The sequence below is a fragment of the Micrasema longulum genome, unplaced genomic scaffold (genome assembly GCF_059751315.1).
Source record: "Micrasema longulum isolate JH-2025_06_02 unplaced genomic scaffold, ASM5975131v1 h1tg001567l, whole genome shotgun sequence".
In the NCBI taxonomy this organism is placed as follows: domain Eukaryota; kingdom Metazoa; phylum Arthropoda; class Insecta; order Trichoptera; family Brachycentridae; genus Micrasema; species Micrasema longulum.
This window is the reverse complement of record NW_028278750.1, coordinates 295,597-316,814: the sequence shown is the minus strand read 5'-3', so window position 1 is coordinate 316,814 and position 21,218 is coordinate 295,597. Positions and strand designations below refer to the sequence as shown.

Genomic DNA, 21,218 nt, shown 5'->3' with positions numbered 1-21,218 from the left:
ACAAAAGTCAAGGTATTTTTCAGAAATATAATGTAAATATTTACTTATTTACCCAGAGGACTCTTACAATATACAGCTTAATGTATGTGATTATGGCAATGGTGAACAGGCAAGTATGTACAAAAAATAATCCAGGCGAATGATAATTCTTTTGCGTCGGCCTCGTGGTGTAGTGGTCAGCGCGTTTGCCTCCCATGCGAGAGGTCTCGGGTTCAATCCCCGACGCTTCCTCAAACGGTGGAGCGGACATGGAACGATGTTTGTTGAATATTGTTTGGTTCGAGTCCCAACAAGACTTTTTTTCGCCAGACTAAAAAAAGTAATACCATATACATAATTTTTTCCAATATTTAGGAGAAAAATCGTTGCATGAATTTTATGCTAATTCAAATATTTATTTTCGTGTTTTTAAGGTTAAGTAAAATTTAACTTAAAAAATTCAAAACATTTTTAATTGAATCATTGGTAAATATGAATAATTGCAGTATATTATTTAGTATAGTCTTGTACAATAATTATATTTAATATTTCATTTTTTCCGTACATTTTTCATTTCCTCGCTTTGGCGTTTTCCTCAGTTTTACACTTTTTTTTGCTCCCTTGAAAAACGAAAAAAAGGGTTTTTTCTGTACAAATCTTCCATCTAAAAAAATCTACAAAGTGCACCCAGCCCGTTCTCGGTGAACGATGAAACTAGCCGATTACCTCAGCTTATTCCTCCATACAAAATAGTACACTTTATTTTACATCTTCAACCAAGTCAGGTTTTTTGGTACTAAAACGAGCGAGCGAGTAAAAAAAACGAAAATATAAAAAAATACATGCATGTAAAAACCTAAATAATAAAAAATAACAGCTGTTTTTTTAGTGGGATATAAGGCTTGCACATATTAACTTCAATAAAAGTACATTATGTGATATATATATTAAAGGACGAAGAATGTGGAATCAGATAATGAGTTTGAAAGAGGAACAAAATATATAAATACAGGGAGGTCAGGATTTCTGGAAGGAGGCTAGAGAAGGCGCATTTTTTATATGAAGAGGTAGAAGTTTAGCACCATGGACAGAAAAAGAATAGCTGAAAAATGATGTGCTATGTTGAGGAATGGAAGGTGTTCTCTCCAGTAGAGAGTATATCAAACTTTTTTAAGCCTCCCTCTCGTTCATTTTAAGTAATTTCACCGTGAGAATCTTCTCACCGACGTGTATCGACGAATGTTCCATTAAATCAATTCTCTCTGAAGACGTGTATTGACATTCCGAGCAAGAAAATGGCTTCTCGTCGGCGTGAGTCGCCGTGTGGACGTTCAATGTGCATTTTGTCGAACAGGAACATCGACATATGGAGCATAAGAACCGTTTCTTCCCGGTATAAGTCAACATGTGCTTTTTTAAATGAGCTTTCTGTGAGAACTTATATTGGCATATAGAACAGGAGAATGGTTTTCGACCACTGTGGGTCGACATGTGGTATTTTAAACTGTCTTTACGAAAACATTGGAATGCACATTTGGGACAGGAGAATGATTTCAGACCGCTGTGGGTTAACATGTGAGTTTTCAAATTGTCTTTTCGAGAGCATTTGTATTGACACGTCGAACACGAGAATGGTTTCTCTCCAGTATGAGTTAACACGTGTTTATTCAACGAAACTTTTTGTGAGCATCTAAATTCACACTCTGAGCACGATAATGGTTTCTCGCCAGTATGAGTTAACGTGTGTAATCTCAATCTCTTTTTCTCTGAACACTTATACTGACATGTTGAACAGGAGAATGGCTTTCGACCAGTATGGGTTGACATGTGAGACATCAAACTGCTTTTACGAAGAAATTTACATGAACATACATCGCACGAAAATGGTTTCTCTCCAGTGTGGGTTATCACGTGATCTTTTAATATACTTTCTTTTTCACACGTATATTGGCACTCTGAGCATAGGAAACTTTCTTTAATATTTTTAGAATCTGAAAAAAATGCATAATAAATAAAAACATTACAGTATTTTGAGACTATCCAAATGTCTGTAGACAAAATACCGGATTTCAACCCCTAGATAAGATAAACAAAATACAACGGATAACATTTTAGAGAGAGGAATATAGAATTTACAGGGCTTATGACCTGTCATTGGCTAGTTTAAGCGGCCATTTTACGCATTGCGTAACATTCACCATTCTGCCGATCTTTGGACGTCAGATTTCTTAAATTCTTTCTTCTGTTGGTTTTAGGGAAGTTGCGACCTCCGTGGTGTAATGGCGAAGATACTCGACCCGCTCACGGAAGGTTCCGGGTTCGGTTCCCGAGAGAACACAAAAATAAAATGAGATTTTTCTGACGCCTGGATGGTCTGTGCTGTAATTCACCACTGTAATAAGGCCTCCTGATCTACTGTGGTACAAAAAAATACAAAAGGAAAGGGCTGAAACTTTTGTTGTAGTGAAGAGAAGCAAACTTAAAAATCTCCACCAAAAACAGAAAATGAGTAGTAATTGATGCCAAGATAAACTATACATAAAAACGTACCTACCTAAATAATAGCGTAATTCAAAACCGTCTCTAAATCTTGCAAAAACCGAATTAAATGACACTACTCGACACCGCAAACTTATAGCCCCGCTACACTATGCTCCTTGCGCTGCTCCTCACTTTGCTCCTCGCGCTGCCGCCCTCTCGCCCGATGTTGCCCTCTCCGCCCACACGCTGCTCTACTCGCGCAATTAATCGCGACGCTCCGCACTTGTCATTTGTCTTTCTGTACAATGGACGATGAAACCGTGGCAGCATGCGCGCTATGCATTTTTAGTATAGCTCATTATATCAATGTCATACAAAGAAATATACATCATGAAAAAATGACGCGTGTGTCTTGTGTGAGCGCTCGATGCGTACCACATGCGTACTGCGACCGCGGGATTATGTGGCCAGCCACTCGCGCTCATATTGCCGGTCCTTTGACTCGCGCTCAAAAGCCGACAATATTCACAAATATCTCCGTAACTCCTTCACTGGAGATATCTAAGTTTGCTTCTTATACCGTCATTTATATTACTTAATTGTTTAATGGCCACTCAAACCAACCAATGACAGGTCATAAGCCATGTAAATGCCTGGACATCCATATTTTCTTCTCGAAAATGTTCTTCAGCTCTGTTGTAATTTGTTGAATAAACACCGTTCAACAATTTATATTTTAGAAAGCGAAGTTAAATATTTCACGAAATGTTATTAAATATTTGTATATAACCACTTACGGACTTTTCTATCTCTACTGGTTTCGAGACGTACCCGTCTCTTCGACAGGAGAACAATTAAACCAACATGCAAAACCCATTATACACCTTCACCATAGTTGTTGCACAAAAATATAAAACCAATACGACATGCATTTTAATAAGCACATGCACTGATTAGGACAAACATGCACTGATTAAATATTTTATTTAAACTTACTAGAGGCGTCTTTATTTTTGCGAATGGAATCCAAACATTCTTGTTTTGTATCAGAATAATCAATATTTATCTCTGAGCTAGTAATTACATCACTGTTTATCCTAGGCTGGTCAGTACTGGTCCCCGGTTCAGCTTTCACGGTAGCAACACCTGGCTCTTGGCTTACATAGGGACATGGCGCCCCTTCTCTAGTATGAAGAATATCTCCTTTTGCATCGAAAGTTCCTGGTTCAGCCTTAACAATAGCATCACCTGGCTCCTGGCTTCTCTGGGGCAATGACGCTACTTCCCCAGTATGAAATATAAACCGTTTTATATCGTCAGTTTCTGGTTCAGTCTTCACGGTAGCAACTCCTGGCTCCTTGCTTCGGTGGGGATTCGGCGCCTCTTCCCCAGTATTGAGAACATCTTCTTTTACATCGCCAGTCGCCGGTTCAGCCTTGAAAGTCACTGAAGCGAACTCCATCGCTTCGAGTTTAGATACAGATTGTGGCTTTTTTATCTGAAGACCAACCACCTGCAAACCTTAAATAATGGTACACAAACATGGACATTTTTCATTAAAAATTCAAATTAATTTATTTGATAAAAACAACATTAACTTCATTCATTATTCCCTTTCCGCACCTAATGGTGCATAGGGCACTGCATTGGTACACCAATCGCAACGTATCTTGATCATTTTTGTTACATGAAGGTAAGATGATCCGTCTTATTTTTCAGGTACCGGTCAATGGACTATGAAATATTCAAGTGTAAAAACACCCCTTTTAATAATATTTCATGTCAACCATGTCGGGAATCGAACCCGAGACCTCTTGCATGGTAGGCAAACGCGCTGACCATCACACCAAGTGGCCGAAAAATAACATTACAAATAACAAAATATTTAGGGCGTTATTTTATTTTATTTCATTGGAAAGCCAACAGACATTTATAAATTTATAAGATACAATTATATTAAAAATACATATCGTGAAGTCCAATTAGAGGCTTCCACATAATATTGTTATTGTAAATGTTGTCACATCAAAATTATACATAACATAAAATAACTAATCATTCAAAACTTATAATATTACTAGAAATTTAAATGTAATACATATTATTCAAAATATATCTACTTTTGAATATTGGTCACACATACACATTATAATATATTATACAACTGTAGTTGACCATACAGTGTACATTTATAATGTGCCTACATACAGAACTGAACATAACCTGGATATTATAGGCTGCGGATTCAAGGCGCAACATCATAACTTGAATTATTTTTGGAAACTTCTTTTTTAAAGGTATGGGTATAAAGGTATAAAGATATGTTATTAATATGAATACAATTTGATTTCTGACTACATAAATTGCAGGTTCTATTTACAAATGAATTTTGAAAAGATTTAGGGGAACATTTAGAAATTTTAAATAGAGATTGGTTTCTGGTCTGCGTTACTGGGACTCCAAACTTTTGACAACATATCAAACCAGGCCTGGTATTCGCAAAGAGATCGCTCTGTTGGCGTGTATTAAGTACGTAAATACGCGTTAAAAATGCGTTTTCTACGCGCGTTTTTGCGTTCAGAATACTACCACAGGAACTCGTGAGCAATGGTTTGACATTGTTAAGGTATAATACTCTCTGATAGCGAGAGTATTTGCCTCTTAAACATAGTTTCACTGATGTGAAATATGTTGATCTCTAAAGTGATAATCTTCAGCGGCCTGACTGCTCTTCCAATCGGCATAACCAGAGGCAGGTTGGTAAAACAGTTTGTGCTGACGCTACCGGAGATGCAGGAAAATGAAAATTGATACTTTCTAAAATGGATGAGTTCTCGATAAAACTCTTTTTCAGTCTGAAATAATGGGTCTCAAGCGTGCCCAGAATGCAGTGGGATACAGCCACGGATAACTATTATACTCCCTCATAAAGAGATACCTCTCCGATATGAGGGAATATCTCGCCTCGTGCGAACTCCATATCACCGAGCCACTCTCAAGTCTGGTCCGAACCAACTAGCTGTACAGGATTCATATTGACAACAACTGTTAGCAAAGAAGTAGCCATGTGCGACTCCCTACAGAACTGCAGGCGAGCGCGCTCCACTACTATAGCGTAATGCGGACTAAATATTGTCCTGTTGTGAGCATAATTTATTGTGGATAACTTATATAGCGCCATTTTCGTAATAAAATACCTCAAGGGCGCTTTACATGGTGATTCTATTGTTAAGTTAATTTAATTGAAGCTTTTAAATTTGTAATTTAATTAAAATAATTTATTTTGTTGTCACGTGCTACGGATTTATTCAAATGATTTAATAATGTTAGCTTCCTTGTAAAACATATATTACGCTAGCGATTACCTCCTAAGGGCGAATAGAGAAACTTGTACTAACCTGATTCATATTCCATTACCGCCAATAAACATTATCTGTAACTACGTCTCCGTCTCCAGTCAACTAATATTCTACTAAATTTGCAGCTTATAGCGATGGGACCGCTCGTGCAGACGCGTTCTAAATAATATTTGCGTGCAGCAAGCGAAGAACCTGTCAACCGCAGAAAATTTACGTTTTACAGAGCATAGATTGTGAGTTGACCATAGACAGCATTTTTTTAAAAACATTAAGTTCGGGGTGCAGTTAAAAGCAAAGGGCAAATAAAATCGAAATTTACTAGAAATTGCGTTCCTAAACCAAGCACACAAATGGACGAATTAAAAAGAACATATTGTTTTGCCGGTTTTTAAATATTTAATTTAATCTGAGTTGCATTTTTCTACCTTGCTAATAATGTTTAGGGTCTATATTTACTTTAAAGGGATAATTATTTATGTGTCACTTAAAAATAAACTTTATAAAGTGATATTTATAATGTGTATTTAAGGATCAGGTATTTTATTTCAGCTGTCGCCTGTTTTGGGAGCTTCTCCGCCTTCACTCTGATGTCGAGGAAACCACAAAAACTCTCCACGGGAAGGCGGACTGTTGTCGTTCTTCGACAGACTTTCCGATCCATTTGAAGAGTGTTCGGCATTTGGCTCTTGACAAGTCTCCAATTGTATTCTCTGTAAACTGAAAAAGGGGCAATGCATCAGCTGACGGGGGACATCTTGAGAAGTAACGTTATCGCATGGGCGAGTATCGATCTCGGATATCTTAAATCTGAGCAGGTAGCTCATAAGTCCCCCGTGCCCCGTCAATTCAAAATAAAAAGCGAAATTGGTAAACTCACATCGGTTTTTCTATTTATTTTAATTAACATGTTACAACAGACATGAAGAACATTTTACAGAAGGGAGTAGAGAGGTCTAGTTATACACAGGGCTTATGACCTGTCATTGGCTGGTTTAATTGGCCACTTTACACACTGTAACATTCACTATTCTGCCTATATTCGAACATCTACATTCCTTGGGCTCTTCTATCTGTTGAAGTTTGTAAAGTTAAAGAGCTGAAACCTTTTATATTTGTGGGTGAGATTCTTTTTCTTCTTATAGTTCCTCTCCCTGGCGGAGGTTGGAAATCATCATTGCGATTCTTACTTTATTGGAAGCTGCCCTGAACAAGGACTGAGTGCTGCAATGGAACCAGTCGCGCAAGTTCTTAAGCCGAGAGATGCGCCTTGTACCTGCACTGCGTCTCCCTTCAATCCTTCCCTGTAGAATGACATGTAAAATTTGATATTTTTCACCTCTCAAGTACTCGAGTTTCCTTTTCTTTATGGTCTTCAGTACCTCTTTATCTTTTTCCATCCGTCGGAGAACATCATCGTTTCGGACTCTATCCACCCAGGAGATTTTTTTTTAAATCACTAAAATATTTTTCCCAACGCTGGCTGATGCAGCAAACTTCCGTCATCATCACCAAAGTACTTTCGAAACGACCCAAATTTTTACCGGACACGGAGCTATGAGAAGTTATCTATATAGGTTTAAATGAAGGAATGATGACTATTGTCCATGCGATGATATTTCTTCACAGAGTATAGAACATCTGTTATTTCAGTGCCCATTTTTCAGTTTGCAACGCCATAATCTTGAAGCAGAATGCAGGAAAGATGGAATATCCTTAACAGATATCCACACTGTAGTTAAAAGTAGTTATCACGTGCCATTGTTCTTGAACTTTACAACAATGGTGATTGGACTCATAAAGGTAATAAACCAAAATCAGTGATCGAACATCCCATTTCCAAGACAAACAAAAACTTTTTTTTTCCGAGTACCTTAGCCTTGTACAAGACACGTGAGGCTACTAAATACAGGGGTCCATATATATTTAAAAAAAATTTTTTCAAAAAACCCAGGAGATTTTTAATATCCTCCTGTAGCACCACATTTCAAAGGCTTCAATCTTTTTTGAAGTGTTTTGGGTGAGTGTTCACGACGCCGTAAAAATGAGAGATTCATTTGATGGAATTATTTCACCTACATACTTGGCAACGCCTGAAAATATTTTTCAATTGTAATACTTCTTCTTGGGCAGGTGGATTTATCAACAATGTTTTGAGTTTGTCCGCCATTTGTTGTGTCGTTTGTTAGCGTCAAAATATTGCTAGGATTAAAAAGGAATACAATGGGATCACATTCCATGTGTAAGCAGAAAATTTGCAAATAAGTTTAAGTATTCCATAATTTCACCGTCTGTCAGATTGTTAAATAAAACAAGGTAGACATTTTGTTAGTATTGCCAGGGTAGCCGAATGTTTAACCCGGCTTTCTATTAACAAACCTTAGTATAATATTAAACGGTATTACTTTAGCGGAAAGGTGGGATGGTTGATCCTTCCAAATTTCTGAAAAAAATTCCGAATTTCTGGCGTTAACAAATTAGCTAGGAAGATGATTTGTCCCCGGAATGTTTGGTCATGTGATTATTCAATGTATTTCTCCGTGAATACCCATGCTGGCATACTGAGCACAAAAACGGTTTCTTCTTAGAATGAGTTGACATGTGTGATTTTAACAGGCTTTTCCGTAAACACTTGTATTCACACACTGAGCACGAGAAAGGTTTCTCCCCGGTATGAACTGACATGTGTGATTTTAGCGAACCTCTTTGCGAACACGAATACTGACACATCGAACATTTGAATGGTTTTTCTCCAGTATGAGTTAACATGTGCAGCTTCAAAGTACATTTTTGTATGCACTTATATTGACATATAGAGCACGCAAACGGTTTATCGCCAGTATGAACACGAGAGATGTGAAGTTTTAGCATGTAACTATTTGAACACCTGTGTTGGCATGTTGGGCAACAAAATGGTTTTTGACCACTGTGACGTAACGAGTGAGATTTCAAACTGGTTCTACGAGAACATTTATATGGACAAAGAGAGCATGAGAATGGCTTCTCAGCAGTGTGCTTTGACATGTGATCTTTTAACGCACTTCTGTGTGAGAACTTGAATTGGCATACTGAGCAGGAGAACGGTTTATGACCACTGTGGGTCAACATGTGAATTTTCAAACTTGCTTTGCGAGAGCATTTATACGAACAGTTGTTGCAAGAGAATGGTTTCTCTCCAGTGTGAATCAGCTCGTGTACTTTTATCGCGCTTCTGTGATAACTCTTGTATTCGCAGTTTGAACAAAAGAATTGTTTTCGGCCACTGTGAGTCAACTGGTGAGATTTAAAACTGCCTTCACTGGAACATTTATACGGACATGTAAGACATGAGAAAAACTTTTCTTGGGTTTTAGAATCTGAAACAAAATTAAAACAAATGAAATACATATTTTTTTATTAAAATTATTTATTGACAAATCTTGATGGAATTCCATTATAATGATGTAATAACTTATATTTACACATAAGTTGTTACTTAAAAAATACTCGGCACACTTCCACTTATTCGTTTGACCAATTAGCGCTTTCACCCTGTAATGGGCATCTTCAGACTAGTGAATTACATTTTTTGAATGTACGTACACTTAAGATAATATTTAGTTTTATATAAATTATCCTTACGCTGTATAAAATTCACCAGTCTGAAGATGCCCATTAGAGGGTGAAAGCGCTAATTGGTCAAATAAATAAGTGGAAGTGTACCAAGTATTTTTAAAGTAATAACTTATGTGTAAATATAAAAATTGAAACAATGAATATTACGCAATAACTATGATGAATGTCTAATTATTCCACTGATAGAATGGCTTCATTATATCATTACTAGTATTAAAAAAGTTTAATTACATTTATGTGAAAAGTCGGAATAATCGACGTGCGTGCATGAGAAGATGTATGAATGTGAAGGAAGCAAAGGAAGTGTGCCAGGACAGAGTGGTGTGGCGTTCTATCCTCTCTGCCTACCCCTCCGGGGAAATGGCGTGATGGTTAGTTAGTTAGTTAGTTAGTTAATAGGAAAAAAGATTATTTATTTTCCTAAAAAATAAAAATTATTATAACCATTATTTTCTATGTTTTTACTATATTTTTCTCTGCTGCATTGGCATGTTTTTATACTTTTAAACTACTTTTAATTACTTATACTGTATATGTATATAAAATCGATATATTGCTGCTCTTACTATGTGTTCAAAATTAATGTTGAAGATGTTTTTTTAAATTGACTTAAATTTATTTTCTTACTTAAAGATTCTTTAAAGATTCGTCTCATCGTTTTTTTGAATCCCTAAAATGTGTATATTTATGTTTTTCCTTTTTAAAAAAATGATATTATTATTTTATTTTTACATCTGAGCATGTTTTTCATTTATTATTTTGATTCTTAACTTTTAATTACTTTTACAAATTTTCTTCATTTTTTTACTTTAATTTTAATTTTTAAACAACTTCTATTTGTTTTTTTTCCTTCTCTTTTTTGTACTTTAATTAATAACCTTACATATAATTACTTTATAATATGGAAACTTCGCTGGTCCATTAGAGTTAAGTCTAACTGTGTAAAATATAAAACTTTGTAACTGTACTGTATGTTTCCTAAATAAAAAAAAATATATTTTCTAGATATATATATAATTGCAATGATAAAAAAGCAAGATATACTTACTGGAGACGTCTGTATTGCTAGGACAGGATTCTAAATATTTTTTCTTAACAGCAGGATAATGATTATCAGTCTTTTTACGGATAATTATAAGGCTGGTTATCTTAGGCCGTTCAGTACTGATCCCCGGTTCAGCCTTCACGGTAGCAACACCTAGCTCTTCACTTTTGTAGGGACATGGCGCCCCTTCCTGAGCATGGAGAATATCCACTTTTACATCGCAAGATTTCGGTTCAGCCTTCACGGTAGCAATACTAAGCCCCTCGCTTCTGTAGAGACATGGAGCATCTTCCCCAGTATGGAAAATATCTCCTTCATCGCCAGTCCCCGGTTCAGTCTTCACGGCGACAACAAAAGGCTCCTTGCTTCTGTAGGGGTATTGCGCCCCTGCCCCGGTATGGAGAATATCCCTTTTTACATCGCAAGTTTCGGGTTCAGCCTTCACGGTAGCACCGCGAAGCTCCTCGCTTCTGTAGGTCCACGGCTCCCCTGCCCCAGTATAGAAAACATCTCCTTTTATATCGCGAGTCCCCGGTTCCGCCTTGACATTCACTGAAGTGAAATCCATATTTTTACACGAGAACAGAATGTGGCTGTGCTATTTGAAGACTAGCTAACCTGGTTCATATTCTATAAGCGCAAATTTCGAAAGCTGCCCTCCCGGGGACCTAATTGTGGCAAATGACAAGGCGATATCTATCGCCGCATATTGAAGTGGCAGGATATTATCCAGCCGGAGACGCCAAGTAAGAACCGCAAAGTAACGTTATCTGTAACTGCGTCTCTGTCTCCTGTTAACTAATACACTTTTCCACTCTATCGCTCAGAGGCGACCGCTCAGTATCAAGCGCAGAAGCATCAAATGTCAAATACTCTGTCATAGAGACTTGAGCTTCACATCATACAAAACATAGAGCACGTACTATCATCACCCATAGACAATAACGAGTAGATAAGAAGATTGGTTTAAATGCAATTCATCATCGGCGTTTCACACATAAAAAAATATTCTAATATAGAAAGAATGGCTCGCTCACAGTGAAGCAGCAAATAAAATATAATGTGGCAATTTTTGTACATAAAATAATTAAGGGGATGAATAAAATAAATAAAAAATTAACCGCGAATGAATGAATGATGAAAGAACGGCTAAAAAGATTTATGATGCGAAAGTGTCTGGTTGTAGAGGTCGAGGAAGGCCGAGAAAGACATGGCATGATCAAGTACAACAAATTCTTGAAAGTGGTCATGTGAAAAGTCGGAATAATCGACGTGCGTGCATGAGAAGATGTATGAATGTGAAGGAAGCAAAGGAAGTGTGCCAGGACAGAGTGGTATGGCGTTCTATCCTCTCTGCCTACCCCTCCGGGGAAATGGCGTGATGGTTAGTTAGTTAGTTAGTTAAAAATCAACCAACTATGACATACATATGAAACAATGGATAAAAAAAAGATAAGATTACCACTGAGGAGAATAACAAAATATCAAAACTCATTGTACAAGGGATTGAAGCTGTTCAATGAGTTACCTCAAGAGATAAAATAAATAGAAGTGGGGCGGGGATTAAAATCTTGCATGGATAATACTTGACCGAATCTACTTGATCCGTGTTAATTTTTGCGGGGTGAGAAAAGGTGCGTTGCGCGAAGATGGAAAATTCGGAAACGAACAGATGCGGCCAAACAAACTTTAGCAGACAAAAATCCTACCTTTAGGAAGACAGGTAAGGGAATCAGGGACAGGAACCGGATGATATCTCCAAGTCCTGGTTTTTGGGTAATTTTTTCCTTTTTTGGTAAACACGGCGCTTTTACTATTTGCAAAATATAATGATGAATGTGGTGGAGCGGCGGTCAGATGATGTAAAGATGTTCAGAAGCGGGCAGATGATTAAAGGACGAGCAGATGCGGGCAGATAAAATTATGAACATGCGGTAGTCGACAGAAATTATCAAGAAGAAAACAAATGTGTTGTTGTTGATGTAGGTTGATATGGATATGGAAAATAGTTTCCATAGCAACTGTAGCTACCCATGGCCATAGAGACGAGGAGAATAACAAACACTGCAAGTTGGGAGATCACGGGATGGGTAGGATAGGTGGACCTTCATCCACTGGCGGTTCATCCAGCCACAAACCACTCAATTCCATTAACCACTCGCGCAACCAAGAAGGAATTGAATTATTTCAATTTAATTTTAGAGAATATGATACATTAGTTCTTAAAATGTATGAACTAACATAGTAAAGCATAAATAAATAAATATATAGGCTAGAAAAAAGACGAAGATGACGCAATAGATTGTTTCTTAATGGACATGTTTTAACGCGGCTTCCGCACGCGCGGGCTGTAAAAGTACGAGTATCAGTGCGAGATTCAATTTCGTATTGGTGAGTTTTTTGTATTTTTTCGCGAAATGATTTAAAATTCTAATTCGAATTTCGTTTACATTTATTTATTGCAATCCAATTCAGAATAGCTAAGGATGTAAAATAAAAAAGGAAGATGTTTATATATATAATCATTTGACAGATATTCTTCACGAAAATCCGAATGCGCGCTTGTACGAATATCATTGTGCGCCTCTGTATCTCAGATCTGCGAGGTCACCTGATTTAATAATCGGATAAAATATTTTATCATCATTCCATGTCCGCTCCCTAGATGAAGCATATGGTGTCCATTAAGATCCTCCAGGCATCTCTGTCAGCTGCCAGTTCCTGTGCGTGCTCCCAAGTCAGAGTCGCGTCCCGTAGTTCTGACATGAACTGCCGGCGAACAGTCAGCAGTGGACGTCCAGGACGTCGAGAACCTGATGCCTTGTAAAGTAGGCAAGCGTGGTCAAGGCTCTCAGGAGGCATCCGCAGTACATGGCTAAGCCAACCGTATAGCCTCCGTTTGATGACAGTTGTCACGAGTTTGCTGCGTCCGTTCTCTTATTACTTCATTCCGCACAAAGTCAATAATAAATTAATATAAAAATAAATATTAATAATATTTTATGGTTAAAAATAATTGAGGGTATTAATAGCAAACTTAGAAATCTCCATTGAAGGAGTTACTGAGACATTTGCGAAAAACTTTAAAAAAATAATTGTGAGATTTCTAATTATGCTTCGCCAACTCAATGGAGAATGTTAAGTTTGCGGTATCAAGTCTAATTGAAATCTGTTTTGGCAAGATTTAGAGACGGGTTTGAATTACGCTATTATTTATATAGGTAGGTTTTTATGTATAGTTTATTTTGGCATGAACTAAATTTCTGTTTATGGTAGAGATTTCTAAATATGCTTCTAACACCCTCAATTATTTTACAAACACATCGGGGTCGCTAGTTTAGGAATTATTGTCACCTCTCACTTATGGAATGGAATTAAAAAGTCCGCACTTGATAATGCAGGTTTATTTAAAATAAAAAGATTGAGGCAAAAGACAACAATAAAATATTATTTGATTATGCTAACGTTTTGCCAATTAACAGACAGTGTCAGTATAAGATAATGCCAGATCATTTCCTGGATTGCAGTTTTTTTTTTTTTTTTTAATAAATATTTGCGTGTTTGATTATGTCCAAATGCTTGCAGATGACGGGTCATAAGCCCTGTGAATGCCTAGACTTCCATATTCCCTTCTCAACAAAATTTTTCCTTCTCTGTTGAAATAAATTTAAATATTTGCGTTCTTATAATTTACCCAAATATTTAATTTTGAGGGCCATTTTCAACGAGTTTTAAATAACTCACTATTAGAAAATGGGTATCATGTTGGGGTACAGAGGGATTCGAAACAGGGACCTTTGGTCCGCGAGTCCGAGACACTAGCCACGGGACCACAACCCGATCTTTTAAATCCAAAATAACCCACCAGTAAGAATCGGCACAGCAGCTGACGGAACGACGATAGAAGAACTACTATGGAGATAGAACAATGGGGAGTGTAGTACCAAAACTGTACAATTCAATACCAGCTAAAAATCCTGAGGGAAAAAACCTAAATTCATTTTTAAAAAATAGTCAAAAAATTATTATAAACAGCAAGTGAAACTGAAGTGTGCATATAAATATATTTTATTCTTCATTTATTTTTGAATTATGAACTTACTTATAATTTTTAAAAAAAAATGTAACCCGCAGACAAGCTTCGGCTTTGCGGGAACAAAAACACAATTGTGTATGTTACTGATTTGTTAAAATGAATAAAACTTTTTTTTTTTTTTATAAAAAAATAATAATAATTGATATCGTAGGTGCTTAATCTAAGTAATGTGAATGTGAATGTAAATTCACTACGAACGATCGGACCGCAGAAATGGGAGTGACGTCAGCGGGGCAGAGACGAAAGAGAAGAGGACAACGGTCTTTGCCGTGACAGATGTGTGGACAACAGCCAAATGTGTTTTGTGTTATAAGGCAAAATATTTTTCTGTAAACATTAAAATTGGCACGCTGAGTATGACGATGGTTTATGTCATGGATGAGTAAACGCGCGTGATTACAAAACATTTTGCATTCTAGGACTTCTCGACGGTATGAGTTAAAATGTGCGACTTTAATGTACGTCCTTGCGAACATTTAAATTGGCACTTTGAGCACGATAGTGGTTTCTCACCAGTATGAGTGAACATGTGTGATTTTAACGCATCTCTGCGAGAACATTTATATTGGCACTCCGAGCATGAGAATGGTTTCTCGCCAGTATGGGTAAACATGTGTAATTTTAATGAACTTCGGTGCGAGCATTTAAATTGGCACTCTGAACAGGACAATGGTTTCTCACCAGTGTGAGTTAGCACGTGGGCTTTAAGAGTGTTTTTTAGCGTACATTTATACTGGCACATTGAGCACGAAAAAATTTTTTCACCAGTATGAGTCAAAATGTGATTTTTTAATGTGCCCCTTTGTGAACACGAATATTGGCATTCCGGGCAAGAGAATGGTTTTTCACCTGTATGAGTGAACATGTGAGATTTTAAATTACCTCTCAGTGAGCATGTAAATTGGCACATTGAGCATGAGAATGGTTTCTCGCCTGTATGAGTCAACATATGTGATTTCAATGATTCACTACGTGAACATTTATACGGACACTCTTTGCATGAAAATGGTCTTTCACCAGTATGAGTTAACATGTGTGATTTTAAATGAGTTCTACGTGAACATTTATACTGGCACACTGAACAGGAAAATGCCTTTTGAGCAGCATGAGTCAACATGTGTGATTTCAAAGTACTTCTATCTGAACATTTATACTGGCACTCTGAGCATGAGAATGGTTTCTTGCCAGAATGAGTAAACATGTGTGACTTTAATGTACGTCCTTGCGAACATTTGAATTGGCACACTGAGCATGAGAATGATTTCTCAATCGTATGAGTCAGCATGTGTGATTTTAAAGAACCCCTACGCGAAAATTTGAACTGGCATACTGAGCATGAAAATGGTTTCTCACCAGTATGAGTCAACAAGTGTAATTTTAAATTGCTTTTACGCGAACATTTATACTGGCACTCCGAGCACGAGAGTGGTTTCTCACCAGTATGAGTGAACATGTGAGATTTTAATGCATCTTTGCGTGAAGACTTATATTGGCACTCTAAGCATGAGAATGGTTTCTCATCGGAATGAGTTGTCATGTGCGATATCAAAATACTCTCTTGTGAACATTTAAATTGACACTTTGAACAAGCAAAATGTTTCTGGCTTTCTTGTAAACCTGAAACAAAAAAAATAGCAATGTAACATTGAAACCGGTGAGTATTTTAATAAAAAAAGGAGACAAGCAAAGGAATGAAATATTACGATATTCATACATGTAAAAAGAAGTTTATAGAATATATTTTTTAAATCGCTTTATTTAAATTGATTATTAAAAGCACAGCGACAAAACACTAAAATGTGATTGGGGCTTTTCAAAATCATTTGATTATTTAATATGAAGACATTTAATCAAAATCGGGTTCGATTCTCGCCAATTGCAAGAAAAAACCAAAGAAAGGCGTATGACCTGTCATTGGCTGGTTTAAGTGGCCACTTTACACAATGTGTAACATTCACCATTCTGCCCATATTTGAACATCTCTATTCCTTCAGCTCTTTCATCTATTGATGTTTGTAAAGTTTAAGAGCTGAAACATTTATTTATGCGGGTGAGATTCATCTAATTGAATTATTTCACCTGCGTACTAGGCAACGCATGAAAATTTTATTTTTTCAATTTCTGTACTTCTTCATGGACCAGGTGGATTTATCAACAATATTTCGAGTTTGTCCAAATTTTTGTAGACAAGGACTGGATTCGACTACCCGGGGAGCTGTTAATATTAGCATATTACAACAGAGATGAAGTTGACTTATACTATACTAGAATACAACTTCCATTTGTTGACTTTTGTGAATACTGATTATTTATAATAATAAAAATAAATATATGGTTTTATTCTCCTTTTATTTATAATTTTATTTTTTTATTAATTTTTTACACGTGACCGGGTTTTGTCGCGACCGACATCGTCAGACTGGTGTAAATAAAAGTGGAATAAAACTATCTACGTATTTTTATTTTTATAATTAAAATGCAGTTCCACCAACAAATGTTGGTAGAAAAACTCAATATATTGATTATTTGTTGATATTTCTTGATAAAACTCCATAGTTAATGATTATGATAAAATTATAAATAAACGTATCAATGAAACTTCTTGGCTAAGTTTGACTTTTTATTATTTTGACCAACGAGCGCTTACGCCTGAGTATGCATCTTCAAGACTGGTGAATTGTTTACAACGTTTACAGCTTTTATACTATTCTTAACATATTTTGTAGATAAGATCAAATAATTATTTTAACATGGGACAGAAAACATAAATATTAACAACTAACTAACTAACTAAAACTAACCATCACGCCATTTCCCCAGGGGGGTAGGCAGAGAGGATAGAACGCCACACCACTCTGTCCTGGCACACTTCCTTTGCTTCCTTCACATTCATACATCTTCTCATGCACGCACGTCGATTATTCCGACTTTTCACATGACCACTTTCAAGAATTTGTTGTACTTGATCATGCCATGTCTTTCTCGGCCTTCCTCGACTTCTACAACCAGACACATTCGCATCATAAATCTTTTTAGCCGTTCTTTCATCATTCATTCGCTCCACATGACCGAACCATCGCAAAAGACCTTTCTTAATTTTGTCGATAATGCTTAACTCAGCCTTGCATTCTGCTCTAATTTCGACATTAGGGCACCTATCATACATTGTTTTTCCGCACATTCGCCTGAGGGATCGCATTTCAACAGCATTCAGTCTACTTTCGTCCCTTTTTTTCCAACTCCATGCTTCGCTTCCATACATTAGGGTTGGTACCAGAACTCCATTATGAACTGCTAGTTTGCTAAACAGTTAATTTTCCGCCATGTGTTATTTTCTGTTCTTTTCCCACCTTTTAAATAATAAAAGCTTAATCCCAATTTCGGTCCCAAAACTCCAAAAAATTAACTGTTTAGCAAACTAGTTGTAAATATTTATGTTTACTGTCCCCTGTTAAAATAATTATTTGATCTTATCTCCGAAATATGTTAAGAATAGTATAAAAACTGTAAATGTTGTAAACAAGTCACCAGTCTTGAAGATGCCTACTTAGGCGAAAGCGCTCGTGGGTTAAAATAATAAAAAGTAAAACTAAACCAAGAAGTTTCATTGATAAGTTTATTTATAATTTTATCATAATCATTGACTTAAATTACCCATGATGTTCTTTCTCAGATTAACCTCAATGTACCTTACCGTACTGCGGGAAATTATAAAACTAACATCGGACTTTTTCCCCTCCGCCGAGGATCCTCAGAACAACAAACAAAAGCTCATTAAACGGTACTGTCGATGTGTTCTTACAGCAAAGGTAAGCATTCAAGAAGCAAGCGGTGTTATCACTCCTGATTCGCGATGACACACTTGCCATGTCCGCCTAGATTATGCCATAATTATACCTTTGTAAATTTAAAGAGACTTTGAGATTGTTTAGATTAAATATTATTTTATAATATATAGTCAATAATGCCAATCTGTTAGGGCTTTCATGAGCCCGTTGATTGGCTTAAAAAAAGTATCACTTACTTGGGGGAATTTCATGGTTACGAGAGGCATTCAAACATTCTTGTTTAATGTCCGGATTATCAATATCAATCTTTCTGTGGATGGTTACGTCACTGGTTATCCTGGGCTGATCAGTACTGGTCCCCGGTTCAGCCTTTACGGTAGCAACACCTGGCTCCTCGCTCTTATAGGGATATAGCGTCACTTCCCCAGCATGGAGAATATCTTCTTCTTCATCGACAGTCTCCGGTTCACACTTCACGAGAGCAACAGCTAGTTCTTCTCTTTCAAAGGGACATGGCGCCCCTTCCTCAGTATGTAAAATATTTCCTGCGTCGCCAGAACTCGGTTCGGACTTCACGGTAGCAACAGCTGGCTCCTCCCTTTTAAAAGAACATGGCGCCCCTTCCGCAGTAAGGAGAATATCTCCATCTACATCGCCAGTCCCGAGTTCAGCTTTAATATTCACTGAAGCGAACTCCATATTTTTGCTGTCGAGAATGGATACGATAAATATAAGGATCTTTGATCAATCTGAAAATAAATAACATGTAAATTTTTATGTAAAATAATCACTGTTAGTAAAACGCCGAGTATTGATATAATAGTACAAAGATTAATTATGAAAGTAATTTTAAAGCAACCCTCAACATTCAATACGGAAAGTCTATATAAATTATTTAAAGTTCATACAGTAGACACTTTTGTGTTTTTAATCTAATTTTATATTAAAAGGCAATTGTTAAGTGAACATAATCTTTTATTTCATTGGTCTGAAGTGAGTTTGAAATTCCATAAAGGCTGAGACGTGTAAAGACAAATAATAAAATAGATTAAGAAATATTTAAAAAATCAATAATTTAAAAATAGCTTATTACTCAATTGTACAATCTTTGTTACAATATGGTATTGTAGGATGGGGTGGAGCATATGCCAATATATTAAACCCTCTTAAAATAGTACAGAGATTAATATTAAAGTAATTTTAAATAATCCCTCAACATTCAATACGGAAAGTCTGTATAAAATATTTAAGGTTGATACAGTAGACACTCTTAATAAAATAAATTCTATTACACAAATTTATAAAGAAGAAAAAATAAAAGAATTTGAGACGAATAAGTCACTCAGATACCAAAATAATATTAAAATCCCTAAATTCCACACAAGTCATGGTCAAAATAGCTTTGTCTTCAAAGGAGTCAAAAATTACAATAATTTCCCCAATGAACTTAAAACTATTGAAACTAATATATCCATTAATAAATTCAAAGTAAATATACAGAAAATTTTTGAACAAGTGTAAAAATTACATTAATTAACTAATTAATTAATTAGCATCATTGATGCTGTATTATTATTTTCTGTTTATATTTATGTATCCTATGTTTTTGTTTATTTTCTCATGTACTCGTTTACTCAAAATGATATAAACTCTTATAAATATAATATAAATAAATACAGAATTCAAGATAAAACAAGTAAAACAGTGTAAGTCACTCTCCAAGCACAAGAGTTGGTCTCTTTTTTTGGAGAGTTACAGTGATAACATTTACTAGATGTATAAAAGTAGATATGAATAGAATGTTTAAAAAACATGTACCATTTATGAAATTTTATTAATAAAAATTTTAATTAAAAAAATATATATTGTTGTAAATGGTACAAGATTGGAGCGAGCGAGCTCTTATAAGTACCTTGGATGAATGGTTCATACAATGGAATATTAAATGCGGCATTGCACAAGGGCGAAGAATTCTCATAAAAATGCAAGACATCCTAGCAAGAACGGGAACTCTCTCTAGATGCTAAAATTTTGCGCCTCCTGGCCGCCTATTTAGGTGCTATAAATAAAATACATACTTTTCTAATTTACATATTGGAATTTCAACTTACTCTTTGCGGTAATTAGTGGGTAAAAACTTCGTTAAATCGTCCAATAACATTAAAATTAAGTATTTATAATTAGACAGGGACGCGTCCTTAGCGCTTGACAGAAGACCCACAGATAATCTGAAATGTTATATGCAAACCACAAACAACCATAGAAATACGGATAGACGTTATGATTGTTGGGTACCTGACTACGTGATAAATTTTATTAGTCGATTATTGTTTCCATGTCTTGCAGTTTAAAACAGTTTAAATAATTCTATGAAGTAGATACTAGGTGAATGGCGAAAAAGAAACTTTCTCTGCTAGTGCGGGGGCGCGGCAATAAGGGCGAAGCTCAACGGCTTCCATCATATTGTAAAAGTATAGTTGTCAGTAATTTACTTTGAGGACCGCGAAACCGTCAAATTTTGCCCTGGATAGATATTTTGCCCAAAAAGTCTGATCAACCTTTAAAAAAATATATTTCCATTTGATTTCAGTAAATTTGGTACATTAACTCTTAAAAGACTGTGCTAAAAAATACCTCTACAGCCGATGCGGTCACACAATGTTACCGCATGTATAAGTCGAGATATTTTAAAATATAAGCTAAAATACCAAATTATTTACAATGGTATGTGTTAAAAAAGGTCTTTATTTCAAGATGTTACATGAAAAATATATAATTAAAGCATATTTATGCAAAATTATGTTGAAATGGTGTTCATTCCTTTAAAAATTTCGCCAGCGTGCGCTCCCGCTCGCGTT

General features: G+C 36.1%; 3 protein-coding genes across 6 annotated transcripts; all 3 read right to left on the bottom strand.

Moving 5' to 3' along the window:
• Nucleotides 1-15: 15 nt before the first annotated feature.
• Nucleotides 16-6,045, bottom strand: LOC148274835 (uncharacterized). 4 transcript variants are annotated; one of them, XM_088236558.1, is made up of 4 exons: nt 5,859-6,004; nt 3,457-3,981; nt 1,852-1,970; nt 16-310 (listed from the first exon to the last, which is right to left on the bottom strand). In XM_088236558.1, the coding sequence occupies exons 1-4, from the start codon at nt 5,872-5,874 to the stop codon at nt 41-43; spliced, it is 930 nt and encodes a 309-aa protein (XP_088092684.1). In that variant the 5' UTR covers nt 5,875-6,004; the 3' UTR covers nt 16-40. The 4 variants fall into 4 exon arrangements, with proteins under 4 accessions (XP_088092684.1, XP_088092685.1, XP_088092686.1 ...); XM_088236559.1 differs by lacking the exon at nt 1,852-1,970 and having other exon boundaries at nt 5,859-6,045; XM_088236560.1 differs by lacking the exon at nt 1,852-1,970 and having other exon boundaries at nt 3,457-3,973; nt 5,859-6,045.
• Nucleotides 6,046-8,139: 2,094 nt separating this feature from the next.
• LOC148274834 (uncharacterized) lies at nt 8,140-11,309 on the bottom strand. Its single transcript, XM_088236556.1, has 2 exons — nt 10,480-11,309; nt 8,140-9,172 (listed from the first exon to the last, which is right to left on the bottom strand). Exons 1-2 carry the CDS (start codon nt 11,042-11,044, stop codon nt 8,298-8,300), a joined length of 1,440 nt encoding a protein of 479 aa, XP_088092682.1. The 5' UTR covers nt 11,045-11,309; the 3' UTR covers nt 8,140-8,297.
• A 3,528-nt stretch (nt 11,310-14,837) lies between these two features.
• On the bottom strand, nt 14,838-20,570 carry LOC148274833 (uncharacterized). Its single transcript, XM_088236555.1, has 3 exons — nt 20,472-20,570; nt 18,597-19,109; nt 14,838-16,189 (listed from the first exon to the last, which is right to left on the bottom strand). Exons 2-3 carry the CDS (start codon nt 19,057-19,059, stop codon nt 14,988-14,990), a joined length of 1,665 nt encoding a protein of 554 aa, XP_088092681.1. The 5' UTR covers nt 19,060-19,109; nt 20,472-20,570; the 3' UTR covers nt 14,838-14,987.
• Nucleotides 20,571-21,218: the final 648 nt, after the last annotated feature.